A 20708-nucleotide genomic window follows, 5' to 3' on the forward strand; every position below is an offset into this window, starting at 1 on the left:
TTTTCAGTATCTTGATATTTCTTGTTGCCTCATGGAGTCATTGGTTTTTATCTGGTCCATTCTAATTTTCAGGCGGTTTGTTGTTTGGGCAAAGTTTTATACCTCTTGTGTTAAGCTATTAATTAGCCTTTCCAATTCTTTCTTCCAAATCTCTCATTTCTTTTCCATTTTTCCTCTCAAGTGTTCTCATTCCATTTATAATATTTTAATGCTTTTTAAAAATTCTTGGGGCAGCTAGGTGGCGCAATGAATACAGTTCTGGCCTTGGAGTCAGGAGGACCTGAGTTCAAATCCAGCCTCAGACAATTAACACTTAGTAGCTGTATGACCCTGGGCAAGTCACTTAACCCTGATTGCCTCACCAAAAAAAAAAAAAAAAAAAAATCTTCATATCTTCCAGGAATTCTAGCTGAGTTTGTCCTTAAACTGTATTTTTTCTCTGAGGCTTTGTTTGTAGGTGTTTTTGGAGTCATTTTTATCTTCTGGGCTTGTGTCTTGAGCTTCCTTGCCACTATAATGACTCTTTACAGTGAGATTCCTTTTTTGTTTCCTCATTTTTCCAGCCTACTTCTTGACTCTGTACTTGTTGTGAGAGCTGGGCTCTGAAGCACTTGTGGAGGGAAGGTATCAGCTAGTGCAATTGCTCCTTTCTTGGGTATGGAATGCTGTGTTATTCTAGGATTTGAGGGACAGGCTGGAAATCAGCAAGCTTTCAATGCTCCCAAAGTAGTCTAATTTAGGGTAAAATCTGATTGCTGTATCTCCTGGTCTCAATTCTACTAGTTCGTGACCTAGGTTTGGGTCTGATCAAGAGTAGACTACTACTGGACTTAGCCCCTATGATGTAGTTGAAAAGTTCTGTTGGTTCAGAGTGGCAGAACTGTAGGATCTCCTTTGGTCTGGGATTCCTGCCCTGGTTACTCCTCTGCAGACTGGACTATATATTGAAAATGAGATTCTGCTCTATGCCTGGAGTCTGAGTCAAATTGCCATTGCTGCTGCTGTTCCTGCTGCTGGCTTCTATACTTCTTCCTTTGTCATTACATCCTCATACCATAATGTTGCAGGTCCCATTCTTAGTTCAACCTGGATCTGTGATCTGGAACTGGATAGTGGGCAACAAGATTGCGTTTGCACCTGTCCTCGACACAGTGCCTTGTTATGCGTCTAGGCCATGCCAGGGTGAATCTGGGACCTCCTCTTTTCCTGGTGTACAACCTCTCCTTGGGCACTGGAATGCTTGTACATCACATGATACTGGCTGGACCCAGTTCCCATATGTCCCTTTCTATCTCCCTATGCCAACCTAAGCTGGACAAATGATTCACTGATTTTTTTCTGGATTTCCCCCTTAGAATTTAGTCTGGTGTATTTTCTGTATCAGTTTGGGAGAATTTTGTGGAGGGGAGCTCACTGCTTTGTGTTCTACCACCAGTCTATCATATTGGCTTTATACTTCTCAATAGCCTTCTAGCTGATCTCCTGGCCTCACTTCTCTCCCTTCTTCAATCCGTCCTCCACTTAATTGACTAAGTGATTTTCCTAAAGTTACCATTTCATGCCCCTACTCAGTAAACTTCAGTGGCTCCTTACAAACTCTATGACCAAATATAAAAACTGCCATTTGACATTTTAAAACCTTCATAACCTGACCCCTTCCTACTTTTCCAATCTTCTTATATTTCACCTCCCTCTGTGTACTCTATGATTTGTGTATACTGGTGTTCTTGAAATTTATTACATACTTCATTTCCAAAGTGTCCTCATTTTTGTAATGCTCTGGCCCCTTACCTCTACTCATTGGTTTTTCTGGCTTCCTTCAAGACTCAGCTCAATCCCACCTTCCATAGGAGGTCTCTTTTGCATTCTCCCTGCTCCCTCCCCCCACTGGAAATACTAGTCTCTTCACTCTGAGATAACCACCTTTCATTCTGTATGCACAAAGTTATATTCTCCTATATAATGTAAGCCTTTGAAGGTAGGGACAGTGGTTTTACCTTTCTTTGTATCCCCAGAGCTCAGCACAGTACCTGGCTTATAGTAAGTGCTTAATAAACGCTTGTTGACTGATTGACTATTAGCTGAAACATACATATAAAACAGTAAGGGATACCATATGCCTATATGCCAAAATGTTTGATACAGCACAAAGTATGCTTTAAGAGGTCAATAAAAAGTATCCTTAACTAGAGGCACTGTAAATTCTGCCCATGATAAACTAGTTGTATGACCATAAATTAGTTTCTTAACATTTTAGAGCCTGAAACAACTTTTTAGATACAAATGGCAGAATTATAATTTAAACTTCAGATTACAGAAAATTTGCCAATCAGAACTGTTAGGAGGGATCACTACACTGGGAATTACTCACATTGATATAATTATAGGCTCAAACCAAACCACTCAACCTCCACAATCCTTGCAAAACAAACAAACAAACAAACAAACAACAAGAAGAACAAAAAAAAAAAAAAAACCCAAAACCCAGCATCTCAAGATTTTCAGAAAAGTAAAAGTTCAGAATCTTTTGATGATTACTGATTTGTGGTATAGTTTGAAATCTGGTACTGCTACCCTACCTTCTTTCACCTTTTTTTCTCCACTGATTCCCTTAATAAACACACATATGTATGTATATACATATATATGTATATACACACACACATACATACACCTAGATAGACAGATAAATAGATAGATGGTACTAAGTGGTACTAAAGGTGCATAAAGAATCTTTTGTTCTTCCAGATGAATTGTTATTTTTTCTATCTCTATAAAATAATTCTTTGGTAGTTAGACTGTTATAGCACTGAGTAAGTAAATTTATTTAGGTAGAATTGCCATTTTTATTATACTGCTCAGCCTACACATTAACAATTAATATTTCTTCAATGTTTAGATCTGACTTTATTTGTGTGAAAAATGTCTTGTGATTTTGTTCATATAGTTCCTGGGTGTGTCTTATCAGGTAGACTCCCAAGTCTTTTATATTTTCTGCAGTTATTTTAAATGGAATTTCTCTTTCTGTGTCTTCCTACTGGGATGAGTTGGTGATATACAGAAATGCTGATGATGTCCATTGATTAATTTTTAACCTGCAACTGTGCTAATGTTGATATTGTTTCAACTAGTTTTTCAGTTGATTCTCTAGGGTTCTCTAAGTATACCATCATCATTTGCAAAGAGTATAATGTTGTTTCCTCACTGCCTATTTTTATTCCTTCAGTTTTTTTTTCTTATCTTATTGTTATAGCTAGCATTTCTACCAGAACACTGAATAATAATGGTGATAATGGACATTCTTGCTCCACCCCAATCTTATTAGGAAGGCTTCTGATTTATCTCCATTATAGAATTATAGATAATGCTTGCTCTTGGTATTAGATAGATAGTACTTATTTTAAGAAAAGCTCCACTTATTTCTAAGCTTTCTAGTGTTTTTCATAGAAATGGGTATTGTATTTTGTCAAAAGCTTTTCCTGCATCTATCAATATAATAATGTAATTTTTCTCATTTTTGTTTTTGATATGGTCAATTATGCTGACAGTTTTCTTAATATTGAATCAGCCCTGCATTTCAGGATAAATCCCATTTTGATCAAGGTATTATTAAAGTCACTACCCAAAGTGGTACTAGGGGTGGCCTAATGTGAACTGACATGCCTACTGAAAAAATTAAGGTCATGGAAAGGAAGAAATTAGGAGGTAGGTATGTAGATTTTCCTCAAGTATTTATGTTGCTTTAGTAATGTTTTATAGTTAGTTACCACAGCTAATTTTATCTGCCATAAAAGAATAATAATCTAGCAGATCAAATACAATCAACAGATAAAATGTACTGACGTTAGCAAGGTGAAGATTTGGTTTTGCCCAACATATTAATCAATATATTGGGGAAACAATCTGCATAGTGGTAAAGTCAATTGGAAGGTTATTCAAAAAATTGCTACAATCAGATCAATATTGATGCATATGCTATGCAATTAAATCCAAACTCTACCACAGTGAAATTACAAGAAATACATAATTTAATCTCATTTTTCCTATTCAATTTATGTGCCAGTAATTCCAACATAAGCTCTCAATTACAATTTTCACTGTTCCTTGAATATGCTATATTATTGCCATTTCTGTACTTCTTGCTCATACTGTTTGGAATGCATTTTCCACTTATCTAAGATCTATACTCAGCTTTGGAACTCCAGTCTTTGGGCCTATACTATTTCAGCTGGAAAGTACATGAACACAAATTAACATTCCACTCCAGTCATCTTGCCATCTGCCCTGTTGCTGCATGCACACTCCCTCTTATATGACATCTCTCTTCTTCTACTCCCAGTCCATTTTCACCTGCCTCTTCGCTAGAGAACCATAATCAAATCAGTATTGCCATTTACATTGGAATGGAAATGTCTATCAGCTCCCGTACTGCTCTATTCATTCTTCTTAAGGTTCCAGACCAAAATACTCTTCCCTGGCTCTAACTTCTCTTATTTAGAGTATCTCCCCCAAAATCTTAGTTTAGATTTAAGCTTTAATAGCTCTTACTATAAGTATGTATAATATATCCTTATGGTATGCTACAGACCATAAGTATATATAATACACATATACAAATAAAAGTATCTTGAAGGATGATGCTGATTTTTATATTTCTGTGCTTAGCATAGTACTTGGCACATGGTAAAAGCTTAATAAATGCCTTTTCATTCATTTACATCCTTAAAGATCTATATCAAATCCCAACTTCTTCAGAAAGCCCTCCTTGAATATTTCAGCTCATATTAATCTGTCATTCTCTAACTCTCATAACATTTATCTATATACCATACAATGTAACATCTTTGTATTTTACTATTATTAAAAAGCTTCATGAATATTGTCTTGTTTCTCCAACTAAATTGTAATCTTGACAATGTAGGCTGTCTTATATTTCTTTGTACTGTTCATAGTACCTTGTATATTCTTTTGCATTTTTCCTTGTCATTCTTTTCCTATTATTTCAGCTTATGTCTTCATTATCCTAGACTATTTGAAATAATCTCTCAACTGGTCTCTGAGATTAGCTTCTTCTTCCAATCCTCCATGAACATTTTTGCAAGGATAATCTCTTCTAAACAATGCTCTGTATGTGCTAAAACACACACAATAGATATGGACATGAATAGGACCTGTTATTTCATTAGGCCAGGTTAACTTACAGATGAGGAAACCCTTTCCACCAATGTAGGTCAGGAACTTCTCTGTAATTTATAACCTCAAAGAATTATCTAAAACACAGAAAAGAAGGTGGCCTGTCCACTGTTACACAGTCAACATGTATCAGAGTCAAGATAAGAATGAACAATTTCCTGGTTACAATGTCAGTTCTCTATTGACTATGCTACAGTTGGCTCTGACATACATACACGATTGTACGCGTATGCATGTATATATGTACAACACATGTATATACATGTATGCATATACACACATGTATATGTGTATGCACATACATTTATATATACACACACACACATATATACATATACATCCACTCACATAAACACAGATATACCTTGTCTTATTGCACTTTGCTTTATTGTGCTTCGTAAATATTGTGTTGGTTTTTTTTTTTTAATTGAAGGTTTATAACCACCCTGCATCGACCAAGTCTTTTGGCACCATTTTTTCCAACAGCATGTGCTTACATTATGTCTCTGTGTTACATTTTGGTAATTCTTGCAGTATTTCAAACTTTTTCATTATTATTATATCTATTATCGGTGATTTTTGATGTTACTACTGTTATCGTTTTAGGTGTCACAAATCATATCCATATAAGAAGGGGAACTCAATTAGTAAAAGTTGTGTGTGTTCAGATTGCTCCACTGACTGGCTGTTCCCCTCTCTCTTCTCCCTCACTCTCTTCAGGCCTCCTTATTCTCTGAGACATAATAATATTGAAATTAAGCCAATTTCATAACCCTATAATGGCTTCTCAGTGTTCAAATGAAAGGAAGAGTCAATTGTTGTAGCAAACTTCATTGCTGTCTTATTTTAAGAAATTGCCACAGCCTCCCCAAACTTCAGCAGCCAGTACCCAGATCAATCAGCAGCCATCAACACTGAGGCAAGACCCTCCACCAGCAAAAAGATCAAGACTCACTGATCATTAGGTGATGGTATTTTTAACATTAAAGTATTTTTAAATTGAGGTATGTACACTTTTTTTAACATATAATACTACTGCACACTTAACAGACTACAGTATAGTACAAATATCTTTTATATGCATTGGGAAACCAAAAAAAAATTGTGACTCTCTTTATTGAGATATTCACTTCATTGAGGTGCTCTGGAACTGAACCCACAACATCTCTGAGGTATGCCTCTGTATCTATGTATGTGTAAATATGCAAACACATACATATACAATACATGTACTGCATATATACACACACATACATACATACATACATACATACACAAGTATATGTAGCAATACAACTACAGAGTAAGGTCCTTTAGGCCAGAAACCATGTTTTGCTTCTCTATGCTTCCAGGATTCCTTTCACATAGTGGAAATTCAATAAATGACTGTTGATGGTAACGGTCAATGAACTTAAGGGAGGCAGAGATCATAAGTAGATGATAATTCAGTCTGTTACCTGCATTTCATTTAAAGAAAATGTTTAGAAAGAAAAGCAGTTTAGTAGTATTTCTAATAACAACTAGACTGTTGGCCTTCACCCTCACCTCTCAGTTTCCCTGGCTTTCCTAAAGTCTGAGATCTAAGCCCGTTTTCTATGGGAGGCCTTTTCTGGTCCTTCAGTTGCTAACTCCTTCCTCATTTTGATGATTTTCATTTCCTCTGTTTGTATATGTTGTCTCCTCCATGAGAATGTAAGCTTCTTAAGAATAAGAACTACTTGTTGCCTTTCTTTGTATCCCTAGTGCTTAGCACAGTGCCTGGAATAAAGTAAGCACTCAATAGATACTTGTTGACTGACTGGCTATTTAGGATAGCTAGAAGTTATTAGGTTCTACCTTTCCACCTTAATCAGAATGGAAAACCTAGGAAGCATACATAGTCTCCTGGACTACAGTTAAAGGAGAGTACAGTAAGAATTTGTTCCCCACAGAGGGAAAAGAAGTAGTAGAATTTTCTTCGGTCTAAGAGGGAGAGTTTTAAGGGTTTTTTTCCCCAAAAAGACCCATTTAAAAAGGGTGGCACAAGATACTTTTGCAATGTCGTCAATAAATTCATGATTTATTTCCTGAAAGGAAATGATCTTTCATACAAGTTCATATCTCTGTCACAATTAAGCAGGACGTAACTGTTAATAGGGAGTGTCATGTAATTTGAAGTTATACATAAGATTACTTAACTGAAACTGAAACCTTGCCTAGGATCACAAAGCTACTAAGTGTTTGAGGCATTTAAACTCAGGTCTTCAAGTCCAGCATATTCTATTAGATAACAGATACCTTTCTCTAATATCCTACTAGGGATATAGTATATAAAAAAGAAATTACTTAAAATAACCTAATATAACTTTTTCTAAAGTCTTAATGTCAGCAAAGTAGTCTCTTCCTTTGTATATAATAAAATTGCTGCAGGGTTATGTTTCTTCAAAATAACATCACCAAAAGTACTAATATAATATATACTTAGAATATATGCTAGCTGATTAATAATCAAACCAGATTATTGATTGCTATACCCCGCCATGGCTCCTTTTTTGTTTGTAGGAAAAATTGCCTCGGTTTAGAGCAGCTATTTTCCAGTTGATAATTTTGCCAGAAAACAAATTTGAAGAAGTGATCAATGCCAGTTAGTCAAAGCCTTAATTATATTTATAAAATGCAAGGAATAAAAGGAATGGATTTAGAAGTAATATGACCAATCTTCTGCTACACTAGTGTATAGCACTTGAGAAAAAGATTTAAGCTGTGTTGTGCTGCCCATATTTCTGAACAGCTACAAAGATCTCTGGAATTATTATACTCCTGTTACCAGGGCGCTATAGCACTTCCACCTTGGAGTACTAGGATTACTTGGTCTATTGGTAAAGTTAAAGATGATCATTTTCTTCCACAGTAAGAGTGACTTTCCATTGTTTTTGGAATCTTTAGATGCCAAAGAAATAATGATAATACATAAGAATCTTTTAAGTTTTTATTATTCACAATGAATAAAACTAAAATCACTATTTCCAACTGATCCTATGATTTAGAAATAAAAAAGTATAGAGAAGTCTCACATACATGCTTAATTAGTGATATTCCCTGGATTAGCAAAAACACCACAGCCTCCTTTCAATTTGCAAATATAATACTGCCTGTGCTGATGGCAGTTATTCACTATTTGAAATAGCTAATCTGATTTTATATTTTATTTTGAAGGTCTGAAGAAGAAAAGATGTTGTAACCCAATCAAGCCACAATTTAAGTGACATCTGTACTAGGCAGAATACTGTTGTTATTCTCTTGTCTAGTTGCTGTTGCTGAAAATAATGAAGCAGTGAAATTATATTTTCCCATTATTATTTCCAGACACTCCCTGGCAAAGGTTTGTTGACTCTAATAAAGCTTCAGACAAAGCTGTCAGAAACGGAAATGGCAGAGGGAGAGCAAAGAACAGTCTCTTCATCAATAAACAAATCTAAAACTTAGGTGCTAGGCTATGCATTTTCTGATAAAACTTAAAATGAATGCTTCACAATTTAGTATAAGATTATAGATAAATTAAAAAATATAAATGTATTTTATCAATGATAGTACTGATGATTTTAACAAACATTAACATGTTTATAAGAGATTAAAGAATCAGATGCCTTACCTGCTATGGTATTTAGGAACATTAAATATTCAAAGTTAGAGATCTCTCGTCTTTGCCAACGCTGAGTCATATTGGAAGATTTATAAAGCTGTCGGGGAGTGGCCAAGGATATTCTCCTAATAAGTATATATATATATACATATACATAAATTAGATACTTTGAAGCTAAAAGTATTTTCAATTCATGATGCACTAAATAGTTTATGATATACATATTTATATTAATAATTTCAATGACCATTATTACTAGAGAACTAATGTTTCAACTATAATTTTATCAATGAACACAAACTATACTTAAAAATAAATTCTAGATTTGACTAATACCTGAAAGATTTATTACTGAGAAGATGGTATGATAAAATTCACTTGATATATAGTCTGTTTTTAAAGTAACCCTATTTAATGCTTGCAATATACTGTAGCTGAAAATTTATACTAAATTTTCAGTGGTTTCATAGTACCTCCCAAATAAGGTTAAAATAGGTTTGCCTGGGATGAGGTCTTCTACATTCTAGGGTCACTCTATCTATCTACCCATATCTCATTTAACGCCTATCCAGGTGCTTATGCTCCAAACAAATTGGACTATCTATCTCCCAACCACTCCAGCCTTTGTGACTTTAATTACTCTGCTACCTGTGCCTATTGTGTCCTGCCTCCTCTCTTTCACCTGCTGAATTCCTAGGCAACCAAGACCAAGTCAAATGTCACATGTTCCATAAAGCTATCCCTGATCCCCAACTTTTGTTGATAATAACTTTCCTTTTAAAACTTCACAAAACACTTTGGTTTCCACCACTGTGTACATTTATCATGTATATTATTCATCAAAAATTGTTATGTATGAGTATGTTTTTATTTATTAGAGTATCAGTTACAAGACAGATATGGGGTTTTAAATAAACTTTGTATCTCTCCTGGTGCTATGCATATAAAGTACATTTAACAAATGTTTAATTGAATTTAATATAAAATTATATCTAATTTTTTCTATCAAATAAATTTCACTTCAGAGATATAGCATGTGTTTGCAGAACTATGGTATTTTCCTTCAAATAATTTACAAATAGGGAATATACTTTGATTCCTGAAAGTAAACGTAACTCACTAATTATAATGGTATAGCTACTCTATAGCTATTATATTGAATCTGAACGATACCACAAAAAACTTATAACATGGTCCAATTACCTGGCTTGTGGCAAACCATAGCTGGTTCCTACCCCAACCCGAGGCAAACTGTATACAACTTTTTTTACTGTTGCTTGGTCAGGAAAGTTGAACATTACAGAGGCTGTGTGAGAAGAGAAAACACGATTTAGAAAACAAGAAAAGCACAAAACGTAAACTCTGCAATATAATTTTCAGGTATTTGTCATGATTTATTTGTTATAGTAATAATTATCTTATAAAACCAACTTTTTTTTTTACACTCTATTCAAATAGAAAGTGGTTGGGTTCAAAATCAGAACTGCTTTTTCTTGGATATAAGCAGGACAATTGAAAGAAAGAAAAAAAAATCAAGAATAATTTTAGACAACATTCAAGAATTAAAATTATTAAAGTTATGAGCACAATTTTCTGTGAAATATTTAGGGACATACTTCTGTTTGCCATAAACACTTCCAGAGCAGTGTTCTGTAGAAGATAACGTCTTGAAAATACAGCTCGAATCTCGCTGAACATCCATTTTCCATGAAGTCCCTCTGTGTATGCAAGAACCTAAAATAAAGGGTTAAAAAGAGTCACTATATATATTTATACACACATATATATGACTAGTTTTTATTGTTTCTTAATCAATATCTATTTGAATTTATGACAGTCTGACTACATCACTAATCATTTACTACCTATTTACAAAATGTCTGATTTTCTAGTTTTTTAACAATATCACTGATGAGGAAATGAACTTGAATATAGATTAAGTTACTAGTGACTAAATAGCTTAGACATCATTTGAGTATAAGTATTTGGATTGTGAAACCGCTGTAAACATAACATTTCTAAAAATGGAGACATAAGAGGTAGTGTTGGGCAGCTAGGTGGCTCGGTGGATAGGGTGCTAGGCCTGGAGTCAGAAAGATTTATCTTTGTGAGTTCAAATCTGGCCTCAGACACTGACTAGCTGTGTGACCCTGGGCAAATCACTTAGCCCTTTCTGCCTCATTTCCTCATCTGCAAAATGAGCTGGAAAAGGAAATGGCAAACCATTCCAGTATCTCTGCCAAGAAAACCCCAAATGGGGTCATGAAGAGTCGGACATGACTGAAATGATTAAGCAACAATAACAAGAACTACAGAAATGACAAGGTCTCTTTTCAGAACTGATATTTGACATGGCCACTAAATGACACTAATCATAAAGTAATAGGGAAACAACAGGGAAACATCACTGAATGTCCCCTACCATAAAAAGGCATTTTATGTCAGCAGGCAAAAAAAGGAATGTTGTCCCCAGCCCTTCTTGGGGAACAGCCAGGACACATAGCAAAAACAGTGGTTTTACAAAGTTGAGAGCAAGTCAATTGAGACAGAGGTTATCCTGGACCCTAGGGACAGAGCCAGGAGGGCAGTGGCTTGTAAGTGGAGGACTGAAAGAACGAGAAGCTGGAGGACTAGAGGATGCAGAGGCAGAAGGGATCATAACGATGACTTCATCTAACGCCCCCTTCACTTGAGAGATGAAAGAAACTGCATGGAGAGACTAAGTGATCTGCTCACAATCATAAAGAAGATATGGTTTAGGACCAGGCAAACATTTCTCAAATGTGGAACATAAACTAGGTCTGAGTTTAAGAAACAGTCCAAAACAACTGGCTACACTTGTCATTTTTAGGTATGTTTGTGTGTTTTACCACCTCAGCCTGAAAGATCAAGTTTCATTTGTATATGTAAGGTTTGAGAAAGGAATAGGCCAGCTTCTACAAATTATATTCTAAAGTATACTATGCCTTTAGAGTCACAAACTGGCTGGAAGGTTTAGAGAATACAAGATCATACCATAGTTATTACAATTTTGTAATATGATAAAGCAAAAATATGTTAAAGACTTTATTATAGCAAAGCATCAATCACGCATAAGTCAAAATCATGTAACATTCCTTGAAAGATATACTAGAACAATAGAAATAACCTGTTTCACAACCATTTGAGGTGTAAACTGGAGAGATACATGCTTGACAAAAGCATTCACCATCATCATGGAGGATACCCAGTGCAGTCTATACTGGAAACAGCTATCACTGATGCTCTTATTTATAAATGTATTGTAAATGTAAACACTGTACTGATTGCATCAAGTCCTGGAACACTGTAGAGCCTCCTAAATAAGATCCATAATCACTCAAAGGGTTAAGCTGACCTACAGAAGAAGTATAAAAAGTAGACAAAAAAGCCTGTTATCAAGATCCAACATGCAGTTGGACATACAATCCATAGACCTTCTACATTGGTTCATGTATATTAGGACAGACGTTGTAAAGAAATAATGACCTGGGCCCTGAATTGAACAGCAGAAGAGCAAGCTGCACTGCCTTGGGAAATTGTGGAACTATTTTAATGACCTGAAGATTCTCCCTGAAACAAAAGCAAATCTCTTTCCTTGAGATTCTTTTGCTGATGGATTCAAGCTTTGAAATACTCTACCTTTCAATAGAGAGGAACACAATACAAATAAGAAATTACGCAGGGAAGAATGATATACAAGTTAGCAAGGAAATACATGACTATGTTTCCTGCCTCTGAGCAAAGAAATGGTGGACTATGAATGGAAAATGCAAGTATGAATACTTCTTTTCATTTCTTTTAAGACCGTAACACTGGACTGCCTTTGTTATCTGCCCCTTATGTTCCATAATTTCTTCAAATCGCTCCTCCCAGGTACATCTAAATGTCATATTGATGTTTTTTTTTCTATCACTTTCAGTTTCTAATTATTTCCTATTCTATTTCACTCTACCCCCTAAAAAACCCTCTCTTATATGAATGAATGTAAAAAGTATTTATTAAGCACTTACTGTTCTAGGCACTATGCTAAGCAGTTAAGCAAAACAAATGAATACATATATATCTGAACGTGACAGAAAAAAAAACATCAACAACATTTTGAAAAGAAGTATTCATACTTGCATTTGCACTTTGTTATCCCTTTAGGAGGTAGGAAGACATTGCTCAATTAAGTTAGCCTGGAATTGATTTTTCTACTGTGGAGCAGAAAAGCTCTAGGTATCCCAGCTAAATAAGTAACCTGTCCAGCTAAGAATGCACCTGGAGGAGCCAGATGAGAACACCACAAGAAAAGAAAGCACAGTGGCATCTTCAAGTTTCTTCAAGTATGAGCTACCTTGGCCATACATGTTCTCTACATATGCACCTGTACTCTAGGTGTGTGCTCACTCTTCCCACTGATACTTTTTGTATTTGAAGAGTATATATTATGTTTATGGGAATAAAGTTCTGTTAATATTGTTCATCCTATGCTATTTCAATAAGGGTTTTTGCTTTGAACTAATTACATCTACTAGATAAATAGTAAAAGCAAACACACAAGTGAGGGCTTCTGAACTATAGTTTTGGAAGTATAGACCCACAGAACACCTTGAACCTGAGGTATTTGCTCCCTGGGAGAGTCAACCCATGAGTGTAAGCTGGGGTGAGGAGGTACCTTAAGAGTGTTATACTCATTCAGTATATATTTGTGATGTCATTTGTGTTTGCTGGAATTCACTTGAGAAAAAGTATTATTTTTATTTTTTTTTTGTTTTCAGACTGAAATTAGACTGTTTCCTAATATAATTCTTTCACAAGTTAGACCGGCTCCTTGAATATAATTTTTATATGATTGAATACCTAATTATTTAATATCTGTTGTATTTCTGTGTCCCCTGCAAACGCAGGGGCTGATGTGAGCATCTCAGAATATTGGTAACCTTGAAATGCATTTATAGCATATTATTTTTTTCTAGAGGCAATTTGTGTATTCTTTCAATGTGCACTTTGTTTTATGTGTTAAGAAGTTCTGGGCAGTTGTCTTGTGGTTTTTTTTTTTTTTGCATCAGGGTGTCAGGTTTTTTTGACTTGTGTTCTTATGGGAGACTAATACTTAATTAAGTTGACTCTCTCTGAGACCAATATGTTTTGCTTCTATTCTTTTAACATTATTGCTTTTTGCTTCTCTTTCCTTGGGCTGTCTTTGGCTTTGGTATATTTGCTTCCCCCCTCAGTTGTTTTCTCTTTTGTTTCTTCGACATCATGGATTCAAATTCTTCTGTTTTGCTGATTGTTTCTGCTGTGCAGGCCATAACTTTTGTTGAGTAATTTTTATTTCTCTTTTAAAATATTCAGGAACATCCTGCAGAGGCCTCTACTTCACAAAGGTATTAATTAAATTTCCTTTGTCTTGCAATATTTATTCATAGGTGTATGGACTCTTTTAGTTGATCTGGAGGCCATCTTTCGTCCTGTTATTACTATGTTCCCTGTTGGCTTATATACTTGTACTCAAGGTCTTTCACTGAATTTTCTTCCTCTTAAGATCAATGGAAATCCCTAGCATATCTTTTTCCTTGAGGCTATCTACAATAAAGACCTCTACTTTCTCTCCTCTTATTCTCTTCTTAATCCCCTATAATCTGGCTTCCTACCTCATCATTCCACTGAAACTCCTCTCTCCAAAGTGACCAATGACTTCCTAACTGACAAATAGAATAAGTGGTTTCTCAATCTTCATTCTCCTCAACCTGTCAATCTCCCTCTTCTTCATACTCTCATCTCTCTAAGTTTTCAGGACACTGTTCTCTCTTGGCTTTCCTCCTACCTGACAACTCTTTCTTAGCCTCCTTTGCTGAATCTTCCTCCAGGTAAGGCCTACTAACCAGGTGTCCCACAGAGGTCTAGGCTGGGCCCTCTTCTTTTCTCCTTCTATATAATTTTGCTTGGTGATCTCATTCACTCTCACAGATTTAATTATCATCTTTATGCTGATGATTCTCAAACCTACCTATCCAGCTCTAACCTCTTGCTGACCTCCAATTTCATATGTCCAACTGCCTTTCAGATATCTGGAACTGGATGTCCTACAGACATCTTAAACTCAACGTGTCCAAAACTGGACTCAGTTTCTTTCTCCTTAAACCCTACCCCACTATATGAACTTCCCTATTACTGTTGAGAGCACTATCCTCTTCCCAGTCCTTCAGAACTGAAACCTAGGTGTCACTCTTGACTTATCACTGTCTTTCACTCGTCTCATCCAATCTGTTGCTAAGGTTTGTTGATTTTACCTCTACAACATTTCTTGAATACTCTCCTTTTTTTTGTATGATATTGCTACCACCCTGGTGCAGGCCTGTATCTCTTTATGCATAGACTATTGCAAAAACCTTCTGGTTGGTCTGCCTGCCACAAATCTCTTTCCACTTCAATCCATCTTCCATTTAGCCACCAAAGTGATTTTCTTAAAGGACAGGTCCAACTATTTCACTCTCTCTATTCAATAACCTCTAGTGTTTCCCTATCGTCTTCAGGATCAATGACAAAATCCTCTTTTTGGCATCCCAAGTCCTTCGTAAACCCCACTCCTATCTTTGCAGTATTCTTCTCCTCCTCTTTCTCCACTTCAGTGACACTAGCTTCCTTGCTATTCCATGAACAAAGTACTCCATCTTGCCTCCTGGCATTTTCACTGGCTGTCCCCCATGCCTGGTTCTCCCTCCTCATCTTTGTCTCCTAGCTTCCTTCAAGTCCCAACTAAAATGCCACCTTCTACAGGAATCTTTTCCAATCCCTTTTGATTCGATTATTTATTTCCTACATTTCCTCTATTATTTCCTATACATCCTATATATAGCTTGTTTGTACGTATTTCTTTGTTTGTTGTCTACGCCATTAACTTGTGAGGTCCTCGAGGGCAGGGACTTGTCTTTTGCTTTTCTTTGTATCCATGGCACTTAGCACTGTGCCTAGCACATAACAGGCACTTAATAAATGTTTATTGACATACTGACATATTCTCTTGCTCATTTTCTGACTTATTCACCTTTTATGCAGTTTCCTTTTCTCTTTGAGAGCTGGACTCCAAAGCAGTCTTATCTTCTGCCCATGCTGGACAACTTATATTTCACAGGCCCCAGCCTCTGCCCTAAGTCACTTCTGGGAGAAAATAAACTGGCCCTTGGTGGATCCCAGTCCCTTTTACTCTTGGTCTAATGCACACACTCACACCCTAGCATCCTGCTACAATTCCCTCAGTTCCTCAATTCTCTGCCTAAGTATTGTTGCTGCACAGAGCACTGTCACATGGCAGTTCCAGTCACAGCAAGATTCCCTTTTGGTTTTCTGTGGCACAGGGAGGGGGAAATGGGCAAAGCTAAATTCTATGGTAATCCTGTGGGTTGGCTTCTGCCACCTTGCCAGCGTGGTGACTGGTGATGGTGCTGAATAAGCTCCTAGGGTTTAAGGATTTGCCTTCTCTGTTGATAGTTCATCAGTTAATCCCCTCATTAGGGTTGCTGGTGTCTTAGGTTGGTAGAGCTCAATCAATAAATCAATCAACTTATTAAGCATCTACCATGTGCCAGGCACACAAAAAGAGGCAAAAGACAGTCTCTTTCCTCAAGGAGCTTAAAGTCTAATGGGGAGTGAAAATTGCTTTATCTCTTTTAGATAATTCCTACTTTGGAGAGGTTTGGGAAGTCATAAGTAATGGACTCTAGTCCACCATCTGCCAGTCATGTGACTTAAACTGACAAACAAACAAACAAAAAACCAACTCTGTGAGCCTATATAAAATAGTTGCCTTATTATGGTTACCTTATGGCAGGGCAATTTATCTGACATCCTCATGGATGGCAGTTTCACAGGATAAGGATAGACTCATGACCTAGAAACCTTCAGCAAACAATCTCAAGTGCTTAACACCTTTTGGGGAACTCCATACCTTTTTTTGGGGGGGGAAAGGGCAGGGAAGAATTTCTGAATTTGATTGCTTTTTAAGCTAATCTGCTTGTTCTAATGCAAGATTAGTTTGAACCAGCAGTTAGAACAGCCTATGCGTTGCAGAGATCCACTGAAGAAATTTTAGGTGCTCTATGCATTCCCAGAATCCAGAGGAATTTTCACCCCAAACTGGTTTTTCACCAGAAGGTTGGGTGGTGATTTCTCATCAACCTAGATCCCTTATCTATTCTGGGAGTTTTGTCGGGGCAAAATTTTCTCTTTGAGGCAAAAAATTCAATTTCCTTTTTCTTTCACTCTTCTTTTTGTTTTTGGATTAGGATAGGCTTTTGCAAAAATAAAGACAGTTAAGAATTTTTGTAAAATGTTATATGTTTGTTATAAAACTATGTTTAAGGAGGTAAAGTATGAATGTAATTATCAAGCCTGCCAGCTATGGTAGACCTGGACCCTCATGAAAGATTTTATTTTCCAGTCGTCTAAGAATATGTGGACTTTGCTGAGACTTTTCAGCATAAGGCACTGGGGGTAGGCACTCAAAAAGATAATGCTTGAATCTGCCCAAATCACTAGAAAGACTTCCAGAACTGGGGCTATGGATATATATACCAAAATGACCCTAGGTGATTTGCTGAGGACAGCAAATGTTTAACTGATTTTCACCCAGGAAAGGACAGAGGCAACATGATGAAAAGGATGGAGTGCTGGGCTAAGAGTCAGGAAGACCTAGGTCCCTCCTCTTACTAGAAGTGTGACTCTGGGTAAGTCACTTAACTTCTAGGTATAGGCCATTCTCTATGACTTAGTACCCTATTCAGGACTTTATCACCTCTGATTATTTGACTGAACATCCCAATAGGTTTTATTCCATCTAGTTAATTTCCTTAAGGCAGATCTGACCACATATGTCATTCCTCTCCTCAAAAAATGTCCAGTGGCTCCATATAGACCTCTAAGATAAAATATACATATCTGAGTCTGGTGTTTTATGACCTTCACAATCTGGCTCTAGACATTCTGTACTAGTGCTCCTTCACACATTCCATGTTCCAGATAAACTGGTTTATTTGCTGTCACCAGGAGCTGGGAATCCATCTTCCACTTCTTTTGTACAGGATATTCACATGACTGGAATAATATACTCTACACCTTAAAATCTCTAGGTTCTTTTAAGGTTCAGTTTATCAAACATCTCCCAAGGGAAGCCTTCCCTGATTCTTTAGTTAGTCCTTTCTTTTCTCAAATCATCTTCTACTCATTTATCTGTATATAGTTAGTTTATTCCCTGTAGAATGTAAACTCTGTGAGGGAAGGGATCATCTTTTCATCCCAAATCTGAGAACAGACAAAACCTTGATAAATGTTTGTTGCCTTATATTGAATACAAAGAAAGATGAGACAGGAAGGAGGAAGGGGTTACTTCTAACTGGGAAGGAGATCAGCGGGGAGTCTAACTGAGGAGGTGGCAACTGTGCTGGGCTTCCTCAAAGAAAGAATTTCATGGTGAGTTATTCTATTTTATAGAGAACATGTTCCAGAGAATATGTTCAAATACTTGGAGGAAAGAAAGGACAGAATTTGATCACATTTCAGTTTGGCTGGAACATAAAATGTATAAAAGGGTGTATGTAGTATGAGACAAAGTTGATCCCAGACAGCAAGAGCATTAAATACCACTTTAAGAAGTTTTCTGTGTTTTTCAAAATCCTGTAGATAACATGGAGACAATGAAGGTTTTTGAACAGGGTTCTGATACAATTGCTTTACAAGCTCATTTTTAATAAAGTTACTATAAATAAATCTGAAATAGTGAGACTCTGTTTCATAATTTAAAGTCCGTTGGCATTATAAAACAGCAAAGCAATATTTGGCAAAGTGATTCACCAGTGAAAATAAAAATGGGACATTCATGTGAAGCCAGTTTTAATATAGATTATAACCAATCCATGACTTCCCACCCTGTCAAAATATTTGCATCTAAACAACGTTTTCTAACCATTTGGGGATTTATTGATATACAAAGCTACAAGATTGGCTATCAGTGGGTGAAACAGCTAGGTTTCTACTTTAAGCTGCCATCAAAACTCTCTCTAAAGTAGGAGAATGGTACGAAAGATATTGGGGAAAGTAGAATTGCCAGGAATTGGCAACTGATTAGGTATAGGAAGCTAAGGGAACTGAAATTCACAAATGACATGAGGCTACACAATCTGGATGAATGGGAGGATGGTAGTATCCTCAACAGAAATAAGGAAGTTTGGAGGATAGTGGGGTTTTTTTGGTAGGAGGCTGATGACGTTCGTTTTGGACAAGTTGAATTTGAGATACTGTTAGGCCATAAAGATGAAGATATCCAAGAAGCAGTTAGCAAAATTGGGTTAGAATTCAAGAGGTAGGGAGTTCAAAAGTTAGGGAGAGAATATAGAATTGGAAGTAAGCTGCTCAAAGATAATAATCAAATCTATGGGAATGATTAAGAAGGAAGAGAATGCAGAGAAAAGAGGGCCCAAGCCAGAAATTTAGGAAAAGCTTAAAGGGCAGGGGATGATGATGCAGGAAAAGAGACTAAGAAGGAGAAGCCCCAATTCTAGAAAAAAGAAATAGAAAACAGTAACATCCCAGAAATCTGTGAAAGAGAAAAAGCATCTACAAGGAGACTATGTTAGAGGCTGCAAGTTATCAGAGGATAAGAACTGAGGAAAGAGGATTGATTTTAAAGTTAAGAAGTTATTGATAACCTTTCAATGAACAGTCTAATAGAGTGGTGAAATTGAAAATAGGCTTTCAAGGGATTGATAAGCATAGATAATTCTCTAGGAATTTTTGTAGTGAAAAGAAAGGGATATAAGACAATATTTCAAGAAGAGGGAGGGTTAAAATAAACTTTTTTTAAAAACAAAGGAGAAAATTTAGGCATACCTGCATGCAATGAAGAAGCCTATAAAGAAAGACTAAATTTGAGGGTGGGTAGGGGGTATGATCATTTGGGGAAGTCAATCAATTTATAAATATTTATTAAGCACCTACTGTGTGCTAGGCACTGTTCTAAGCACTAGGTGCTGTCAAGTCAGAGGTTGGTCTCGTCTTCCTGAGAGACTAGAATAAATGAGACAACAGGTGGAAATTTAGAGGGATCTATATAAAGAAAAACTTTATTACTTTAACAGACTAGATCTCAGATTTTCTTAGAATATGACACAGGATAAAGTTCCTAATGAATGCCTGTTACAGTAATACTTTTATATGTTTTTAAAGTTTCATTCTCTCAAAAAACCTGTAGTTACATCTAGAAGACTAAAAAAATACTTGTAATAGCAGTTGCCAAGATTGACATTCTTTTCTAAAATTTCTATAATAATAATAATAGCTCACACTTATAAATTTCTTCAAGGTTTACAAAGTACTTTTCTCAAAACAATACTGTAAGTTAGGCAACAAAAGTATTGTTGGTTTGGTTTTTTTTTTTCCATTTTACAAATGAGAAACGTCTCAAAGAAGTTAAATGACTCACTCATGTCATTTCGTCGGCTAGTTCTGTTTGAGATAATTCAAATGCAGCTCTCCTAACTCTAGATCGAGCTCTTCCCCTACTATACCCCATGGATTTTTTTATTCATATATGCCTACACAAATATAATTGAATTTATAACTTGTGAGCATACAAATCAGAAATCTCAAAGGAATATTATGAAAAAGCAATTACTTCCTTAAATCTAATGTACCCTCAAATTGAACAAAACAATATACTCAATGTCCGTTCAGTCTTTTTATTTTATTTGTGAATTATGTCATAAAAATTAATAATGAACTCACCTAATATAAATTCAATATTATGTGAAAAAATTTAATAGGCATTGGAATATAGCATGAGGTAAGACCTATTTCTGCCAACCATTTAAAAAAGTATGATTGGGTTTCCCTATTA

The 20708-nt window shown here is 36.0% G+C and overlaps 1 protein-coding gene across 5 annotated transcripts in view; it reads right to left on the reverse strand.

Annotated features, from left to right (window-relative positions):
* The window catches only part of NBEA (neurobeachin), a 769899-nt gene that overhangs the window by 119848 nt on the left and 629343 nt on the right, over positions 1-20708 (reverse strand). For all 5 annotated transcript variants that reach the window (XM_027877685.1, XM_027877686.1, XM_027877684.1 and 2 more), the window contains 3 exons: positions 10432-10549; positions 10019-10121; positions 8825-8940 (listed from right to left, as the gene is read on the reverse strand). In XM_027877685.1, the coding sequence (XP_027733486.1) occupies positions 8825-8940; positions 10019-10121; positions 10432-10549 (337 nt within the window). The remainder of the gene's footprint in view (positions 1-8824; positions 8941-10018; positions 10122-10431; positions 10550-20708) is intronic.

Source organism: Vombatus ursinus, unplaced genomic scaffold, assembly GCF_900497805.2.
Source record: "Vombatus ursinus unplaced genomic scaffold, bare-nosed wombat genome assembly UNPS02014813.1, whole genome shotgun sequence".
Lineage (NCBI taxonomy): Eukaryota > Metazoa > Chordata > Mammalia > Diprotodontia > Vombatidae > Vombatus > Vombatus ursinus.